The 16,873-nt window shown below is 52.2% G+C and overlaps 7 protein-coding genes across 7 annotated transcripts; 2 read left to right on the forward strand and 5 right to left on the reverse strand.

The window, feature by feature from the left end:
• Positions 1 to 1,033: 1,033 nt before the first annotated feature.
• USV1 (Up in starvation protein) lies at positions 1,034 to 3,251 on the reverse strand (the record flags this gene model as incomplete). The annotated part of the gene is made up of 3 exons (XM_049254038.1): positions 1,034 to 1,156; positions 1,223 to 2,684; positions 2,773 to 3,251. The coding sequence occupies 3 exons, from the start codon at positions 3,249 to 3,251 to the stop codon at positions 1,034 to 1,036; spliced, it is 2,064 nt and encodes a 687-aa protein (XP_049106885.1).
• A 4,114-nt stretch (positions 3,252 to 7,365) lies between these two features.
• Positions 7,366 to 8,811, reverse strand: COG5 (Conserved oligomeric Golgi complex subunit; the record flags this gene model as incomplete). Its single annotated transcript, XM_049254039.1, has 1 exon — positions 7,366 to 8,811. One exon carries the CDS (start codon positions 8,809 to 8,811, stop codon positions 7,366 to 7,368), a length of 1,446 nt encoding a protein of 481 aa, XP_049106886.1.
• Positions 8,812 to 9,664: 853 nt separating this feature from the next.
• Positions 9,665 to 10,365, reverse strand: LOZ57_005003 (uncharacterized protein; the record flags this gene model as incomplete). The annotated part of the gene is made up of 2 exons (XM_049254040.1): positions 9,665 to 10,055; positions 10,115 to 10,365. The coding sequence occupies 2 exons, from the start codon at positions 10,363 to 10,365 to the stop codon at positions 9,665 to 9,667; spliced, it is 642 nt and encodes a 213-aa protein (XP_049106887.1).
• Positions 10,366 to 10,697: 332 nt separating this feature from the next.
• On the forward strand, positions 10,698 to 11,081 carry LOZ57_005004 (uncharacterized protein; the record flags this gene model as incomplete). Its single annotated transcript, XM_049254041.1, has 2 exons — positions 10,698 to 10,922; positions 10,983 to 11,081. 2 exons carry the CDS (start codon positions 10,698 to 10,700, stop codon positions 11,079 to 11,081), a joined length of 324 nt encoding a protein of 107 aa, XP_049106888.1.
• Positions 11,082 to 11,505: 424 nt separating this feature from the next.
• On the reverse strand, positions 11,506 to 14,258 carry NAB3 (nuclear polyadenylated RNA-binding protein 3; the record flags this gene model as incomplete). The annotated part of the gene is made up of 5 exons (XM_049254042.1): positions 11,506 to 11,999; positions 12,051 to 12,271; positions 12,319 to 12,769; positions 12,819 to 12,998; positions 13,049 to 14,258. The coding sequence occupies 5 exons, from the start codon at positions 14,256 to 14,258 to the stop codon at positions 11,506 to 11,508; spliced, it is 2,556 nt and encodes an 851-aa protein (XP_049106889.1).
• Positions 14,259 to 14,896: 638 nt separating this feature from the next.
• On the forward strand, positions 14,897 to 15,253 carry LOZ57_005006 (uncharacterized protein; the record flags this gene model as incomplete). Its single annotated transcript, XM_049254043.1, is given in 2 exon segments — positions 14,897 to 14,905; positions 14,918 to 15,253. The coding sequence occupies 2 exon segments, from the start codon at positions 14,897 to 14,899 to the stop codon at positions 15,251 to 15,253; spliced, it is 345 nt and encodes a 114-aa protein (XP_049106890.1).
• Positions 15,254 to 15,450: 197 nt separating this feature from the next.
• On the reverse strand, positions 15,451 to 16,724 carry UTP6 (U3 snoRNP protein; the record flags this gene model as incomplete). The annotated part of the gene is made up of 2 exons (XM_049254044.1): positions 15,451 to 16,563; positions 16,635 to 16,724. The coding sequence occupies 2 exons, from the start codon at positions 16,722 to 16,724 to the stop codon at positions 15,451 to 15,453; spliced, it is 1,203 nt and encodes a 400-aa protein (XP_049106891.1).
• Between the last annotated feature and the right edge of the window lie 149 nt (positions 16,725 to 16,873).

Genomic DNA, 16,873 nt, shown 5'->3' on the forward strand with positions numbered 1-16,873 from the left:
TATGTGACCTGTTCCCTATAATTCAAACATAACGAAAGGGGGCCCTCGCTTAACGACGGCAGACAGCGCAGCGCAATACAAAAGGAAAAAGGGGAGTGGGGGGGTATTGAATACGCTCAGATTCTCGCTTGGGGATATGTATGTGTCGAGAAGGCCGTTAAGAAAGGATTTGAAGAGAGAAAGAGGGAGAGAGAGTCGTAGTCGTCATATCATATATCAAGGGGGGGAAATAAAACGCCTACCGCCCTTGCCAACAAAATGAGACCCAGCGTTTACAAACCTACCAGCACAGAAAGGAAAGAGAGTCAAGGAAATGCATAGTTAATCAGAAGACGGGAAATGGGAGGAAGAAGAAAGGAGATAGATATGGAAAAAGTGGAAAAAGAGAGAGAGAGAAAAAATAATAGTATTTTTAAACACAAAGTCAGAAAGTAAAAGACATTAAAAGAGGACCCTCCAAAAAGAAAAGAAAAAAAAACCAAAACCAGGACCTAATATTCCCAAGCCCCTATCGAGTTATTAATCATCAAATCATCAACATCGCTCAAGATCGGGGGAGAGGGGGTGCAGTGGGGAAAGAAGGTCCTCTCCCTCGAGGATTCCCTTAACCCGCCAATATGCCGCAAATTACAATTAAAAGAAAAAAAAAAAGGCCCAAAGGAGAATACGCCGGCGTGAAGGGGAAAAAGAATACAGAGATATCCCAGCACTGGGTGGGTGGGTGGGGAGGAAACCAAAGTCATTCCATCTCTAGAGATCCGTACTCCTGAAGGTGTCGGTGGTTTGTTTCCTTTCTCGCTGTCCAAAAAAAACAAAAAAAAACAAAAAGGTCCGATCTCCGTACATGCTAGTCCCTCAACACAACAAACAAGAAGAATGCTAAACATAATGATGAATATTATGAGAGAAAAAAAAGGAGATACAGCCTCGGGTCAACAAAAAGGCTTGCAAAGCCCATTATATAATTAAGAAGCGGAGGGGGTGCTCAAAGAAAACAAACAGACTGCCTGTTCTATGCAGCACGCAGATACTACTATGCGTCTCTTTTATTGCTCTCGCACGTCGCAACAGCAACGAGAGCCTGCAGTCGAGCATCGCCGCCGGCTGAGCCGGGGAACGGGTCCCCTTGTGGCTTAGCACGGGCAGGAGGTTGCGACTATATCGAGAGAAAGTTGAGTTAGATACAAGACTTAATATTAGCGATGGAAGTCTGGGCACCTACCGAAGTGTTATAATCCCCTGAGACCAGTGAGTCGCGACGTTCCGCTCCACGGTCATGCTGTACCACAGTCGTCAGATAGTCCATGCTGGCCTGCGGAGCGGTGTCGCCGTTCAGGACGCGGGGAGAGGAAGTAGGCTGTCGTTGCTGTGGCGGAGGAGGTGCAGATTTGCCGTCATACCAGCCATGGCCATTGACATTGTTCCGGTTGGGCTGTTCAGCTCTGGGTACTGGATCGAAGGGAACATGACGTCTGTCAGCGGGTCGTTCGGCGGCCACAGGAGCCAGTTCAGGCTGGCTAGTCTGCGGCACACCGTTGTTCCGAGACCAGCGGGTGGCATCGGTGTTCTCATGAAGGCCAAGCTTGTTCAAACCACTATGCAGCGTCATATCCAGAGAGAAATACCCTCGTCGATGGCCCGGTCCTGAGATGGGGGGCTGCGGTCTTGACGCGGGCATCTGGGGGCGAAAAGACACCGGAAACGGCGAAGGAGCGGGTGCCTGTTGCGTCGCTGGCTCAGCTGGGCCAGGGCCGTCGATCTGCATGGGCGTTGGTTCGCGGCGGGGAGGGGCCAATGGGCTCTGTTGCATTTGATCGAAACTCTCGATGCCGGGTAGCCTTTGCGGGTGATTCGGGACCGACTGCAGGTTCGCGGGATACCCAGTTTGGACACTTCCAGGGACGGAGTCCTGGATCCACATTCCACCGGGGTTCGGGCGGGTGGATCCGGAGCCAGGATGCCACGTCCTTCTCCGCCAGTCCGCCTCAGGAGGAAACGGCGGCTGCGGATCTTGTGGGGTCGGAACGATCGTCGGGGGGTAGACAAAGCCGTCTGCAGTGTACGGATGGCCGGCGGGGACGAGCGGTCGAGCCGGCGCCGGGTAGCGGATTGCGTTGGCCGCATCGTATCTGCTCCCCGAAGGCACGGAGAGTCGGCGATTATGCGTACCCTCTCCCCAGTAGTCGGTGGCGGAGGAAGGCGATGCGAAGAAGGACTCGTAGGTACTAGACGAGGGGGTGAACAGCGTCGTGCTGGGCGACTGTCCTGGGTAGAGCAGGGGGGCCTGTTGCGGGGGAGTCGTGGGTGGCGATGAAGTGGCTTCCAAGGAGAGCCTGGCTCTCGCCGCGCCATCGCCTGCCATCATCAACGGCGGCGGGCGACGTCTGATTTCCGCGGCCTGGCTGAAGGACGAGACCGTAGAGGTGATGCTCGATGAGGATAAGTTTCGGCCGTGGCCGCGACCATGGTTGCCTGGGCTGCCACCAGTGCCGGCGCGGGCTCTGCCCACAGGTCGGATACGATCTGTCCGCACCTGGCGCTGGAAGCGTGTGGCAGAGGCGGCCAGTGAGTCGCCGGGGATCTCTTCATTGACGTGGACGGTCTGTGCGTGTTGTCGCAGATTGTCCAGACGAGAGAATCGACGAGAGCAGTGGCACTGAAAGGGGCGTTCACCGGTGTGTTTTCTAAGCGAAGCGGAAAAAAAAAAAAGGTCAGCGTCACTTTCTAGCGACCATAGGACGAAACAAAGTAGACAAGGAGGGGGAATCCAACCGAATATGTCGAGCCAAATGCTCACTTCGAGTGAAGCTCAAGTTGCAAGGCGGGAAATCGCGACAGTAAAAGCGCTGGCCCTTTTTCTTCTTGGACGGGGGCGCGGTGTCGGGCGGCTCGGGCTCGTTCTCGCTGGCATAGTGCTCTCCCTCCGACTCGTGGGCCTGCATGTCTTCCTGGGTGGACGAGCCGTCGCGGCTGGGGTGTTTGGGCACAGCAGGGCGGCGATGAGGCAGACTGGATCTTGCAGGATCGGCGGCGACGGCGGCAGCGGCAGCAGCCTGACTGATGCGGTCGGTGTGGTTGGCGGCGGTGGTGGTAGTTGTGGTGGAAGAGTTCAGCGGCAGGGCTTGGTCGGCGACGTCTCGCGCGACCGGGCGGTCGGGGGCCGGGGCGCGGCGGGCGTCTGGGTCTTTGTCCAAGTCCCGGTTCAGGTCGAGGGGCGGGCGGGTGACGTTGACGGGCAGAAAGGCCGTCATGGTGGTGGGGAGGTATGGATATTCGGGGACGAGCGGCCGTGGCAGGGCCGGGCGGCAGCTAAGGGTCGGCAGCGGTGGTTTTGGGTTGCGATGTGCGAGAGCCGATCAACGGTTCAGGCACGGCGGCGGCGAGGCAGCAGGGCGGCGTGACTGAGACAGTGGGTTAGAGGAGACCGCGAGCAGGCGGGCGGGCTGTGGAGGGGAGAGAGAGGGAGGATGGGTTGGATGCGAGGGATGCGAGGGATGGGATGGGAGGGGGCGAGGTTGGGGGAGGAGCGGAGGCTGGACGGGGAGTGGTGGTGGTGGTGGTGCACGCGAGAGGGCGAAGAGGGATGGGGGGGCAGCAGGAGGTCAGCACGGGCTTACTAGTTCAGGCGGCTCTGGGCGGGCAGAGCCACGTCGAAACACGGGCCGGCGGCTTTGGAATCACAGCTGAGGCGGCCGGGCAGAGAGCGGTGGAGAGAGTCGAGGGAGTTGAGTTGAGTTGAGTCGAGGGTAGCGGGGTGTAGAGAGTCGAGTTGAGTCGAGGGTAGCGGGGTGTGGAGAGTCGAGTTGAGTCGAGCAAGGTGGGAGAGTGGAAGAGTAGTTGACTACGGAGTAGTGGTGAAGCAGAGACGGAAGAGAGAGCGAGGCGGCGGGGGGCGGCTGAGCGTGGGCAGGCGGGGCGCGGGAAAGGGGCCGATCGGAGCGACAGCAGGGATACGAGAGGATGAGTAGAAGGAGAGAGAGACAACCACAACGACTACTATTACTACTACTCCTACCTCCTCTCGATGACGCCGTGCCGCCGCGTGGCGACGAAGGTTTGGCGCGTGTGGCGAGCGCGGCGAGATCGCCCGCGCCAACAGCCTGAGGCGCCGCGGGAACTGCGCTGGCGGGGGGAGGCTGGGCGGCCGCGGCCAGGGGTGCAGCAGCCAGGGCCAACGGGGAGGTTAGGTAGTAGCCCCTAGCTAACTAACTACACCAGCACCACCACTCCTGCCGCTACTCCGCGAATGATACCTACTACTACTACGGAGTACCACTACCACTACTTCCTCCAGCCTGCTACCCCCCTCTCTGCCTCGCGCCTAGCTCTCTCCCTCCGGCGTTGCGCTGCCCCGCCTCGCCCTCGCCCGCCCCCGCTAGCCCGTTACAGCGTAGCCCCGCGTTCTAGTCCGCGGTCCAAACTCTCTTTCCCTCCTCTGTCCCTACGCCCCGTTCCCCTCCGCTGCTCCCCGATGCTCCCTCTGTCCTCTCTGAATAATAATCAGTCTGTCTGTGCTGTCCACGGTTTCCTGCGCCGACCTTAGCTAAGTAACTAACTAGCCAACGAACACCCCCCCCCCCCCCCCCCCCCCCCCCCCCCCCCCCCCCCCCCCCCCCCCCCCCCCCCCCCCCCCCCCCCCCCCCCCCCCCCCCCCCCCCCCCCCCCCCCCCCCCGAGCCTTGCAGCGCCCAAACTCTCCCGCCCTCCATCCCCTCGCTCGCATCCGCCATCATCCTGCTCAAACCCCGAAAAAACAAACCAAAAAACAAAAAAAGGCCCCGTACAGCAGGCCTGGTCGTGTGCGTACGGAGTAGCTAGTTAGTTACAATATATCGCACACCCGCCTGTCCCGGGGTTGGCCGATGAGAACGGGCGAGATCAGGGCACCGCGCTGGTTGGCAAATACGAGCCCCCCTGGTTTTGAGTTCTTGCTGGTGCCTGTACCTACATACACCGAAAAGCATATCGAAAGCTCAAGCGCCTTGGGGGCGACGCCGGCCGCCTCGGTTGTCTGGAGCCACGTCGAGCCTGACCGCCCGCCCTCGTTCGTCGTATAACACTTTAGTAGTCATCGATCCCAAACACCAAGCGCCCGTTGCTTTTTTTTTTTTTTTTTTTGTTTCTGGTTAGCCTCGTATCTCTTCCCCAATACGTGCCCCATCCACCGCGCCGCTCTGGCGCTGCAAGCGAGGAGGGCGCCGACGGACTAACTATCTGTACGGAGCATTCCCTCCGTACTTACTCCGTATACTACTACTAGGACTTGCTCACTCACCGGCTCGGGCGCCAGAGAACCCTGCGGCCGCGGCCGCCGGCGATCGCCCCGTGGAGCCAGGAGCATACGGAGTATTAATAGCAATCGCCCGCGTTTCAGTGAGTTAGTTAAGCCCACTACTCCCCGTGCCGTGCGGCTGAAACTCCCCCCGCCGCCGAAACAAGCACCGCGCACGTGACACCGCGGGGGGTGCGGGGGAATATCAAACACCATCCACACAAAGAAAGAAAGAAAGAAAGAAAGAGAAAGCAAGCCCGCGATGCGCTGCGCTGCGGGGCGGGTGAGTGCATACCTAGGAGTTACCTGACCCCGTCCGTGGTCGTTGCCATCCAGCCAGGCGCCCGCCCAAACACACCCACCACCAGAGCGATTGGCCCCCGGCTCCGGTCGTACAGTCGACTCGTCGCCCCGCCTGTCGGGCGTGACACGCCCGTTTGCCCGTTGGCAAGGCCGTGCGTGCGCTTGCGTCATTATTTCTTTACGACCGCGCCGATCGTCCCTCCGCGCGCCGTGCTTCACGCCGTGATCTGCGATAGTATGGCTTGACGAGACAAAGAGCAAGAACCGATACCCCTGGCCTTCTCTGCAACTCAAAAACTATACTGTCGTCGTTTGTCGCGTGTCGGCGGCTGGTGGAGGAGGTTGAGTGGGAGCATGAAAGGAATACATCTAGGAGAATGAGATAATGCGAGTCGTAGTTAGATAGATATCCTACTCTTCTCAAACCCGCCATAATACACCCTGATCGCACCAGTTGAGTAGAAAAAAGACTTCTGACTTCTGGCTTCTGCCTCAGAGAATGGCACAGATCCATCCTGATATTTATCTTTGATCATCGACCCTCAATGCCCCTCAAAAAGTACAGCGTCAGTCGACGTTGTCTGCCAGCTCCATCCGCCCCCACTGCATCGTCGCGCCGGGCTGGAATGCAATGATGTTCTATGCATATCATCTTCAAAATGAGGAATGTATTTTGAACACCTTACTGCTCACAGGTAAACCCGAAGCAATGGCTGTAGTTCACCAAGTCCAGATCTGAAGACAATTACCCCTTTTACGCCACGGAACCGATCTTCGTTTATGTACATACGTATATGTACGTACAGGCTCGATCTCGATCGCAACATTCACTCACTCACTCACCCCCCGCGACCGCACGGCACTGTCCGGATGTATCCAGGTACGGAGTATACCCCCAAGGGACGCAAGACACACCTGACCCAGTCAGCATACCCTCAGCCCGGAGAGTTATTCTCCCGCGACGACCGCATGCCCGAAGGGCGGTTCCTGGTGTGCGTTAGAGCATTGGTGGTGCCACGACGTTAATCACGGGGGGGGGCGGAGCCTGTTCGAATAAGGCACCGCGGCGGCCTCCTCTCCCCGCAAAATTAACTCGTTTGTACGTACGCACAGAATCATCTATTGTTGCGAAACGGGCCGGCGCGGCAGGGTTGGCCTGGTCGGAATTCTGACTGTGCGCTCGGGCACATTGGATCAGCGGGGGAAATCACCTTCAGCAGGGAGGGGAAGGTTTGCATGATCGAAGCCGGAGAATTGGTCAGAGAGCAGGGAGGCTGAGTTTACCGGGTTGGGCTTACCAACATCGCGGAGGGGCGCAGCCAGCTTAGCGGGCCCCGCGGGGGAATATTTCTGGAGCATCCGAGGGGGTTGTTTTGAAAAGAAGCATATAGGGAGTGAACAGCGGATGGTTGCAGTCACACAGACCCATGCTTTGGATCGACTCCGCTCATCAGGTGTTTCCCCGACGGGCTACGACTGGACAAGATCTCTGGGCTGCAGTGCATGGAGTGGTAGCATGGAAGTCAAAATTTGGGATGCAAGAGGCTGAGCTGAATACATGCAGTTATACAGAGTATGCCAAATGGCTTCCCCCCCACCAGAAAAGAAGATGCGCCGGGTACTTGCGCTACACGCGCAATGTCGCCAAAGGGTCATGTCATTCCAACGACAGGACTCCGTAGAATTGCAGAAAGCCACCCGAACACATAAGAGCGCTGTGCGCTCATTCGCAAACAATGAAACAAGATCGTCAAATCGCCTAAGATGGGAACAGGAACGTCAACAAGCAACTCATCTCCCGAGTCCGCTCAGCACAGCGCTAATCATAACAGCAGCCTCGCGCTCCCAGTTGCCCACCACCCTTGGCGTATCGGGCCTGGATCTACCGGTCCCGGAGTTGGGCAATTGGGAGCCCCGTAAAACGCACGCCCTGATATCTTCCCGGAGCCGATCGCGATTTGACTTCAAGGTACGTGCAGAAACGCCCCCATGGGACACGATTTCCTGGACCCGAGGGGATAGAGACGAAGCGAGTGATCGCCAGAAGTAGGAAGGGAGAGATGTAGTGTCGAGTAATTGGAGGACGGGCTGAAGGAGATTAGATTTTGTTTTGCTACCTGCAGGGCGCTCTCCATAATCAGTCTCCTGATCTGACGTATATGTCAGGAAAGGGTGGTTTGGGGGCTTTAGGCTCTCTAGAAGAATTTCTAGGGATACTATGTGCTGACACCGCGTGGAGACTTCCAAGAGCGCCTTATCGAGCACTGGTAACATTGAAAGTCCTCGTGACAAAGGATTTAGTGATGAAGTTACAGTTGCATGGATGTAGCCCTTCAAAGTCGCCAAAAGAAGCTCTGGAGTGAAGTCAGATGCCGGAATATTAACGGTAGGGGTTGGGGAAAGGAGATATAAAGTAGTAATAGCGGAAATGGTCCGCTGCCTCGTTTCTTCTTGCTGTGCGTAGGTGGTGGTCCCAGAACCGCCCTCTCCGCGATACTTGGCCGAATTTGCAGCGCCGTCAGAATCGGACGAAACAGCCGTCACCGAAAACCTGCTCAGAATCTGCTGACTTTTAGCCTTGATGCTGTTCTCAGCAGGCACAACGAGATCGCTTCTGAGCGTTCTGATAACTTTGACCCTATCGAGCCCGTAGCCCTCCTCGTTGTCGCCTGTCGTCGTAAACATTCGTCGCAGCATTAAAAGGGTGTGTGATGCTCGAATGAGTGCCCGATGATCTTCCCTGATAACAGTGGGCGAACCGCCACCAGTGTCTACAGCACGCGGGCTAAGCTCTAGGAGCTGGCCTTCAAGTTGCCTGCCCAGCATCAAACATCGTCCCACGGCCCTAGCTAGCCGGACGGTAGCCCAGGATCTCTCCGCAGCCCCTCTCACCTCCTCAGCATTCTCCCATTTCCTCACAACATCCTTTTCTAATCTCTCATATCCTTCTTTCAAGACAGAAACTTGTGCTTCGACAGTGTGTAAAACACTTTGTCCCGCATCATTTTGGTTACGAGTATGCGACAGCAGCGGTAGCGCAGACTTGGTCGTTAATGTATGGATATGAGTGTCAATTTCTTGAATATCGAAAAGAACTCTCGACAGAGGAGTGGAAAGATCGAGCTGAGTATCAGAAGGGTTGTTTGTGCTAGTGATCAAGGTATTGGCGAAGTCATTAGGCGAAAACGATGGGTCAAGGAACGCCTCGTAGTCAATGTACGACGGCTCATCAGCCATGGTAGTCTCGGGTATCCCGCTCTTTGGCGGCGGACCGTTTAACTTGCTCTCTAATTGCCGTAATGGCGGAGTTGATCAAGCCTTAGTCAAAAACACCCACTCCATGTTTGTGACAGGGGGATATAGGATACGAACAAACTGGTTGGTGATTAGCCACAAATCGTACTTGTCTGCACCTGGACAACTGGATGTTTCCCTCTCACTAACAGAATATCAACCACAGTTTAAGAATATATAGATAAAGCTCAGTAGCCTGGATATTATACAACTCGATGTACGGAGCAGCGATGCGTCCAAGGGCGATGAGTAGCTCTAACTACTACTCCGTAGAGGTTGTGGGGAATGAGGTCGAAGCCTGTGATTACATAAGAAGTGTCAGTTGTGGGCTACGTCATGGCCAAAGCTTCAACAAGGAGACATTACTATTCCAGAGAACAAGCTGGTTGACTGACTATAGCTGAGTAAGACTTGGAAACTTCCACTACATATCTAGCCATATGCGCGCAGATTAGGAGCCTATATTGCGACTAGCGCTAGGTTTGGCCGTTCCGAAGCCATTAGGCAGATATATATCCGTTACTCATACGATGAAATTTGAAGAGGGGATATGTCAGATCCCATATTGAGCTTGGCCGGATTTCCCTCCAAAATAGTAGTAGTAGAAAAGAAGGTTATTAGCAAGGATGCAAGGAAAGATATAATTCTAAATACCAAGGAATCCTGCTCCGAATGCAGAAGACAACGTCGTCAACGATACTATAGGGTATTCCAGGCTCCAGGACTCCATGAGAGTGCAAGAAAAAAAACAAATTTAGTGTGAGGAAGGATAGCAAGATTCAAAACTCGAACTGCTTCAAATAGGTTCCTCTGAACGCTCCTTCGCGGCAACTATTTCGTACTTTCCGCCGCCACCCCGATCGCGGCCGCGGCCTGTTCCTTGGGCAAAGCCCGCGAGCTCTACATCATCATCCCGCACGACAGCATCCGCGGTTGATCGGTTAGTCCCTCTGTGATTGGAAGGTGAACCTCCAAATGCAATCGGCCGGAGCTCCCTATACTGACAAGCCCACATACCGCCAAATATCATCAGGGCAGCGCTAGCAGCCTGCAAACTCCACCATAAGAGATTGGAAGGAACGGCATGGGTGTAAAATGTGGTGATGATCAGATGGATGAAGTGGATAGTGAGCGCAAAGTCGGGAACAAGTTTTGAGCGGGAGACAAAGAGGAGGATGAATATAACACTACAAATAGAAAAATTAGCTATTAAAAAGTAGACTTCTTCGGCGGAGATGCAGCATACCCAAAAAAGCTATTCAGTAGCCAGACAAAACTGAGGGTCCAACCGATCGTGGTGTCCCCCCGTAAACTCCGCCAACTCAGAACAAGATCAGCGGAAAATGCCGTGCCGGCTACAAGAGCCGTAAATAATATAAGTCCTGTGGCGCATGTATAATACGCAGTTTGTAAAATGACAATTTTCTTGAATATATGCAAAGGCGGGAGATCTCTCAGAGCACCGGCTCTTCGAAGCTTCCGCTGACGAGATTGCATGAATGCGTTATGGGTCAGCAAGGTAGTAGGAATTCGATAGAGTCATCGCTATCCCATGTAATACTAGTAAAAGTCCGGCAAAAAAGGGAAAGACATTGGCATTATCAGTCTTATGGATTTGTTTTGAGTCGAGAATTATGGACAGCCACGATGACGGATGCCTGCAGTAAGTTCGGCACGTGACTCTACCTTGCGCCGCCAAGAACTCACATTATTCCGCCGACGAAGTTTCCACTAACTAGACCGGCAACTGATTTACTAAGAAGTTCGGAGGTACTTTCAACAATAACGGTCATAATTCCTTCTCCTAGCTTTCAAACCATCTACACACCATGGGCTGGTTCTCGAGCTCCCCCAATAAACCCGAAAAAGCCTCCGATGGTGGTAAAATCGCCCCTGATCGCTCAAGCCGAGACAAATGTTACAAAGCGCGGGACTCGTTCTTCAGATGCCTGGATGAGAACGGCATCATCGATTCGATAAGAAAAGACGGAGAAGCACGGTCTAAATGTGGGAAGGAAATTCAAGAGTTTGATAGCGCTTGCTCGGCGACATGGGTAAGGTCATTTGCTTTCCTTATACCATTCTCATTCCCTAACATTCAGTCCTTGTTTTAGGTGAAATACTTCAAAGAAAAACGCGTAATGGAGTATAGACGAGATCTGTCGATTGAGCGGATAAAACAGGACGAGGCAGCAGCCAAAGGTCAGAAATAAAATCCATGATAGAATGACTTTCAGCATATAATACCACGGTACGGCGCATTGTCGGGGTTAGTTGTTTATCTGTACAATATATGTTTGCTGGATTTTGGATTGCTTAAAAGTAAATTTTTTTCTCTCCGCTCTGTTTTTGGTGAAGAATTTGCCAGACAACCTGAGGTGTGGGACTATGTATGGAGTCTCTGCATTTTTTGCCTCCGAATCACCATTGAGGCATGCAAGACATGATTAGCATGAGTTTAAGAACCAGGCCAGTCAGATAATCCGGTACAGACTTCACATTTGATTTCCATAGTTAAAGGGAGCTATGAGGGAGGAAAATTATGATACTGTGTAAACTACATATAAATCTAGATCACAATTTCACATTACAGCTGACATCGCTAATCATATAAGTTCAAACAAATGCTTGGGTGCTTTACTTCTTCCACTGAGTCAACTGATCAATAATATTCTGTACTTGAGAGGGGTTGGCTTGCGGTTGGCCCCGGGAAAGAAGGGTTGCAAGGTTGGTCTCCGTCTCAACACCAGTATTGTTTGGGAATTGCCCAATAGTAGGCAATGGGGCAAAATTCTGACTACTTGGAATAATTGAACTGACGGTTGAAGTTTGGTGTGAGATAGTATTAAGAAGATGTGCAAGGTCGGCTGATTGTGGATTAGGTGAGGCGTAGTTCTGGGCAATACCGACAGGGTTCGGTTGTAAGACTCCAAGTAGAGACTGAAGGGTGGGAGCGTCGAGGTTCGATATAAGATTGGCAATATTGGGCTGCGGAGCCATATTTTGCGGTGGCAGAGGTGCTTGGATTCCAAGACCATGCGGCGGTATGGCTGGACTAGGTGCGCTTATAGAGATATTCCGTGCCTGTAGTATAACTTCGGCGGCCACTTTGGGCTCAAGCCCAGAGTATTCTTAATAAAATTAGCGTTGTACCGCGAAAGTTAGAATGAGGGAAGCCCCACCGTTGAAACGGACATTATTAACACCGCTACTACGGTCGAAAACCTGCAAAGGAATCTTCCCTGCATACTGGTTGGACTTTGAAAGCTTCACAATAGCAAGAACCCCCTCTAATATCTGGCGTCGTATGACAGGAGGAAGTCTGATACGAGGACTCAAAATTAAGACATCTGTTCGTAAATTATGGTCTCTAAAGCAGGTTTCGACGCGATACACAAATTCACTAGGAGGTCAGGATCAAAGATATCATACAAGTAGAGTTGGACGTACTTAGCTATGTTCTCCAGAACAATTATTTGAACATCGGGAACGTGCCGCGGTGCTCGTCTCGGGATAGGAAGCTCAGAATCGCTATCATAACCTTGGGCCCTGGGAGTAGGACTGCGGTAGCGGTCACTTGACCTATATGGAGATCTTGAGCGTCTCCTGCCACGAGGATCCTTTTTGTCGATGCTGCGGTCTCGAGACCGGTACTCATCTCGGCGACTGGCTTGGGGAGGAGACTTCGTTGGTCTATAGGTATCACCGTGACGACCGTCTGCACGGTCTTTGTTTTCATCAAAAGAAGACCTCCTACCACTCGAGATTCGATCTCCTCGATTTCCACGTCGCGATTCCCTGCCTTTAGCGCGATCAGGCGACCTTGACCTTCTTTTACCTCGTTGCCTGGAGTTTTCCACTGTGCTGCGTGTGTTACGCTGAGGCTTGGATATTTCCAGGTCTATGCCATTAGTTTCGCTATGCACCAAGGAAGGTTATCCGTAGCTTACGAATTTTTCGACCTCTGATAGAACCGCCTTGCTCTGCATCGAGGGCCCTACGGCAGGATGCGGCATCCATAAACTGAACGAATCCATATGCCGGTTTGATCGAGATCTGTGCAAGTTGCCCATATTTGTGAAAAAGATGGAATAGATCGCGTTTGGTTACTCTCTCGCTTGGAAGGTTACCTATTACTAGTTAATTCATCACTGCGTCTAAATCCACTGGGATCACACACCAACAAACAGCCTTGAGCCGGAAGCAAAGCGATCCCATACGCCTTCTGTGACATAAGTCCGTTCGTTATGAAGAAAATCATCATACTTCCTTTGGATTTCCGGCCCCCATGGGGCTTCGTCGTTTCGGCTTTCTTGCGGTTTGGAGGCGAGGGCATCCGAAGATTCACTTCGATCGTTCCCTGACACAGATCTACTAGCTTCATTGTCAACCTGCGGGGTAGTAATGTGGGTTTGCTGAAACGACGAAACTGGGGGGTACAGTCCACTCTGTAAGGACGATTGGGGAATTTCTCCAGGTGTACCTAGTGGCACAGCTGCAGCTTCATAAAGATTACTCTGGGCAACGTGAGGACTAGTGGTGGATTTTTGAGTATGGATATTATGGAATGAACGAATATCATCTGTGGGCGAATAATTGGGGTGGATATACGGTTTCTCCTGAGGAGGCGGGCGTGGAGGAAGAGTATAGGGAGAAGATAATGAGGGCTCGGTATCCAATGAGCGGGTATTGATACCAGTAGCAGGAATTGATTGAAGGGCAGATGCTTCGCTCAGGGACGGAGCAGTCGCAGTTGGTTGGCAAAGGTTATCGAGAAGCGACTCATAATTTATTCCGCTGTCTGGGTCATGAGGCATGGTTTGGCTATTAGATTGGCTTTGGCTACCTTGCGGCGCCGTATTAGGTGGGTGATTTTGATTAATAGATGAGTCAACTTCGGTCTTAAAAGCAATGGCGACAGTAGGGCAGTTGGCATAGTCCTTGGACGAAGTCGTGCAATGTTCTTGGGCAGACATGGGGACCAACGTGGATTTAAAGTGGCAGGCCGAGTGGGAATTTTGAGGATCTGAAACATTTGAGCCATGTTTTATCTCTTGAACCTCTGCTTGATCAAAGTCACGAATATTAGATGAGCCTTGGTCTCCGCCACCGCCGTTTTCCATCGTCTGATTTTTGTCCGCCAGAAGCGAATAAATACGCGCATATTGTTCCATTAGATGAGCCGTGTCACCAGCCCTGGGTAAGCTGGATGTAGTGTCTTTTGCATGCAATGTAATGTTATACGTGGATGTATCGTTGAAGATTGGGTCCATCTGGTTCTCGAGGACAGGAATGTTGGAAGGTTCCGGGATATGGAGAGGCCGGGGGCTCTCTGGGGTTAAGGTCTTGCCACGAAAATGAATAACGTCGTCAGGAGGTACGGATGTCATCTTCAGGCCGCCTTTTCCAATGGGCATTCATTGAAAGCTTGCGCTGTCAAGCGGGCAACAAGCTTCGGGGATAGCTAAAAGTGCGCTGAGGTTAGGGGGTTGCTGGTTGATCAGATGAAGTGAATAAAATGAGATGGAGAAACTGCAGAACAGCTACGATGGGGGGGTGAAGTGGTCTTAGGGCGTGGGAGGGAAAGCAGCTCTGATCACGAAGAGATTGCTGTGAAATGGGGGAGAGGAGTGGGACAGCAGGTGGCCAGAAGCTTGTGGTGTCTAGCCCTCTGACTAAGCCAAACTCAAGCCACTCATTCAGCAATTCGGCTCATGGCAACAGGAAAAAATAACACACTGCTGGTCTTATCATGGAGATTGTCTCAAATGGTCCGGCTCACATCCTTCTTGAGATTGGGGTTCTTTGCTCGTACAGACTTCCTTATTAGATATGCCTCGCAACAAATAAGACATGTGAATGCCGAAGAAATACAGGTAGCCAGATCATGGCTTGCCGGCCTTTCTGCTCGGACAATCCCTAGAAATATATGCGAAATAGGCTTCAGTAGATCAAGTGGACCAGGCGGCCAAAATGTCAATAAGTACGTGATTTACCTGTTTTGGCTCTGGTGAAACTATTAACAAAAATGACAAGAGTAAACTCCAAGGTCACACTCAAGGTCCCATTGGCAGCGCTGCTTCCTCTCGTGCCATCTATACTTCACCCCAAAATCCGGTCCTCCCGTTACTTTGCTGGTAGATCGGACAGTTTAGTAATTCATTCGGACGAAACACGAAAGCAGTCGCGCAATCTTGAACTCTGTTTCGAAAAACTCCACGATACACTTGTCGAAGCTGGAAAGGCAGCTGTGCCTGGTGAAACATCCCTTCAGCAGCAAAAGAAGGTCCAGAAATTGTGGGTAGCATATGGCATCTTTCTTTTAGAGATATTAACACTTTTTTATGAAGGCAAGACAGAGCGAATGAAGGTAGAATACGGCTAAAGAAGGTGCACAGTAATAAGAAGAGCAACCGCAGAAGCAAAGGACATGATGATTGATGGTTTCAATTGTCATATTAGAAAATTACAACACTATTGGGACGCCAAAATGCCCGAGGTTTCCGATGCAGAACGCCCTTCTTTTTATCGTGGGAAGAATAACTCATTATAGGTAACTGGGTTCTATTCTCTCTTCTAAGCTCAAGTACCTTGTACTTGCGATGTGGTAAGACCCATCGTTCGCACCGCACGGCCAAGAATGGCTTCTATAACTTGGCGCAGTGCCGGGTCAAGATCATCAATCGAAAGAAGCGGAGTGAGCCAAGTAATAAGTTCCTCCGCCAAGTCCCGTGAGAATATGGTCGAGGAATACTCTCTGAGCCGGCTTAGTGATATGGCGAGCTGCTGGGGATATTGCGGGGTTGTTAGTTTTATCCCTTCGACAGGGAGCCTAATATAGCATATTTGAGAGTGGGGGCTTGTAGCATGCGCCTCCATCAGATGCTCGACAACGTGAGTTAACACTCTTTTTAGGCAGGGTGTATCTTGAAATTCGGCAAATATTTTGTAAAAGTCGAGTCCGAGGTGATCATCATCATTGAATTGTTTCATCGCAGTATCAAAGATAGCAATTGGTATGGCCCCAGACAAGGCGGGAGTGGAATTTAAGGCTTCGAGAGCGGTTTTATCAACTTCGTCTTTCTCCAGCGTGGGGTTAATGTCTTCGCAAGTTAGTTGGGGCGTATCCATTTCCATGGCAGCATTAGAAGAATTGCTTTTGTTGCCCTCTGCTTCCTTGTCAAGGCCGAGGATTTTTTGTCGGGCAGCTATTCGGGCTATGTAGATCATCTCGAGCTTTGCGTACTGTAACCATAGGGCTCTCGAGTTTTTGCAAAATCGTAGCCCACGCTGCATGTAGCCTCTCGCCAGTGTCATTTCAGCATGATCTTCGAGTGCGCAGCGCGCAGCGAGTATCCACAACTCAACTTCTTTTGGGTGAAGGCGCAAAGCGCTGGTAAAGATCTGCGACAACTTCTTATGCGCCCGTTGCTTTCGAGTGTACGCGATGTACTGCATCCAAAGGCTAAGGTCACCATGGAACTTTCGTGTGGCCCGGTCAAGGATAAAAAAGATTCTTCTCTGGCCCGAGTGGGCGGGTGCTTTAATTCCAAGTCGTTTTATGCGTTTCCGCCGTAAAGTATCCAGGTTCATTTCATACTCGGCATACCGGGCAAAGTCCGCAGGCGAAGGCCCGCGTGCGTTTACTCTATGCTCAAATTCAGAGCGTCTTTTCGTGATCGAGGCGATTTCATCCTATTAAAACGGTGAGTTAGCGAGAAGAAAAATCGAAAGGCGGCGGAAGGGCAACGCAAGGGCATACATACCTTGGAGAAAATTTTCTTTTTTTCAAACTCCTTGAGCTCTGGAATCGACTGCTCAAGATAGAACCGAGCCTTGTCACTCGCGGCCGCCATGATCAACTGCAGCCCTCAAGGTTCAGTGTTTCTTATGGTGCAATCCAGAGTCAAGATACTCCGTAAACCATTGAAATTAAAGTTCGGCAGTTCGGAACGGAACAATAGTATTTTCCGAACCTTATTTGTGCCTAGGCTGATAACCCCTA

The sequence above is a fragment of the Ophidiomyces ophidiicola genome (assembly GCF_022830035.1).
Source record: "Ophidiomyces ophidiicola strain CBS 122913 chromosome Unknown scaffold_23, whole genome shotgun sequence".
NCBI lineage: Eukaryota > Fungi > Ascomycota > Eurotiomycetes > Onygenales > Onygenaceae > Ophidiomyces > Ophidiomyces ophidiicola.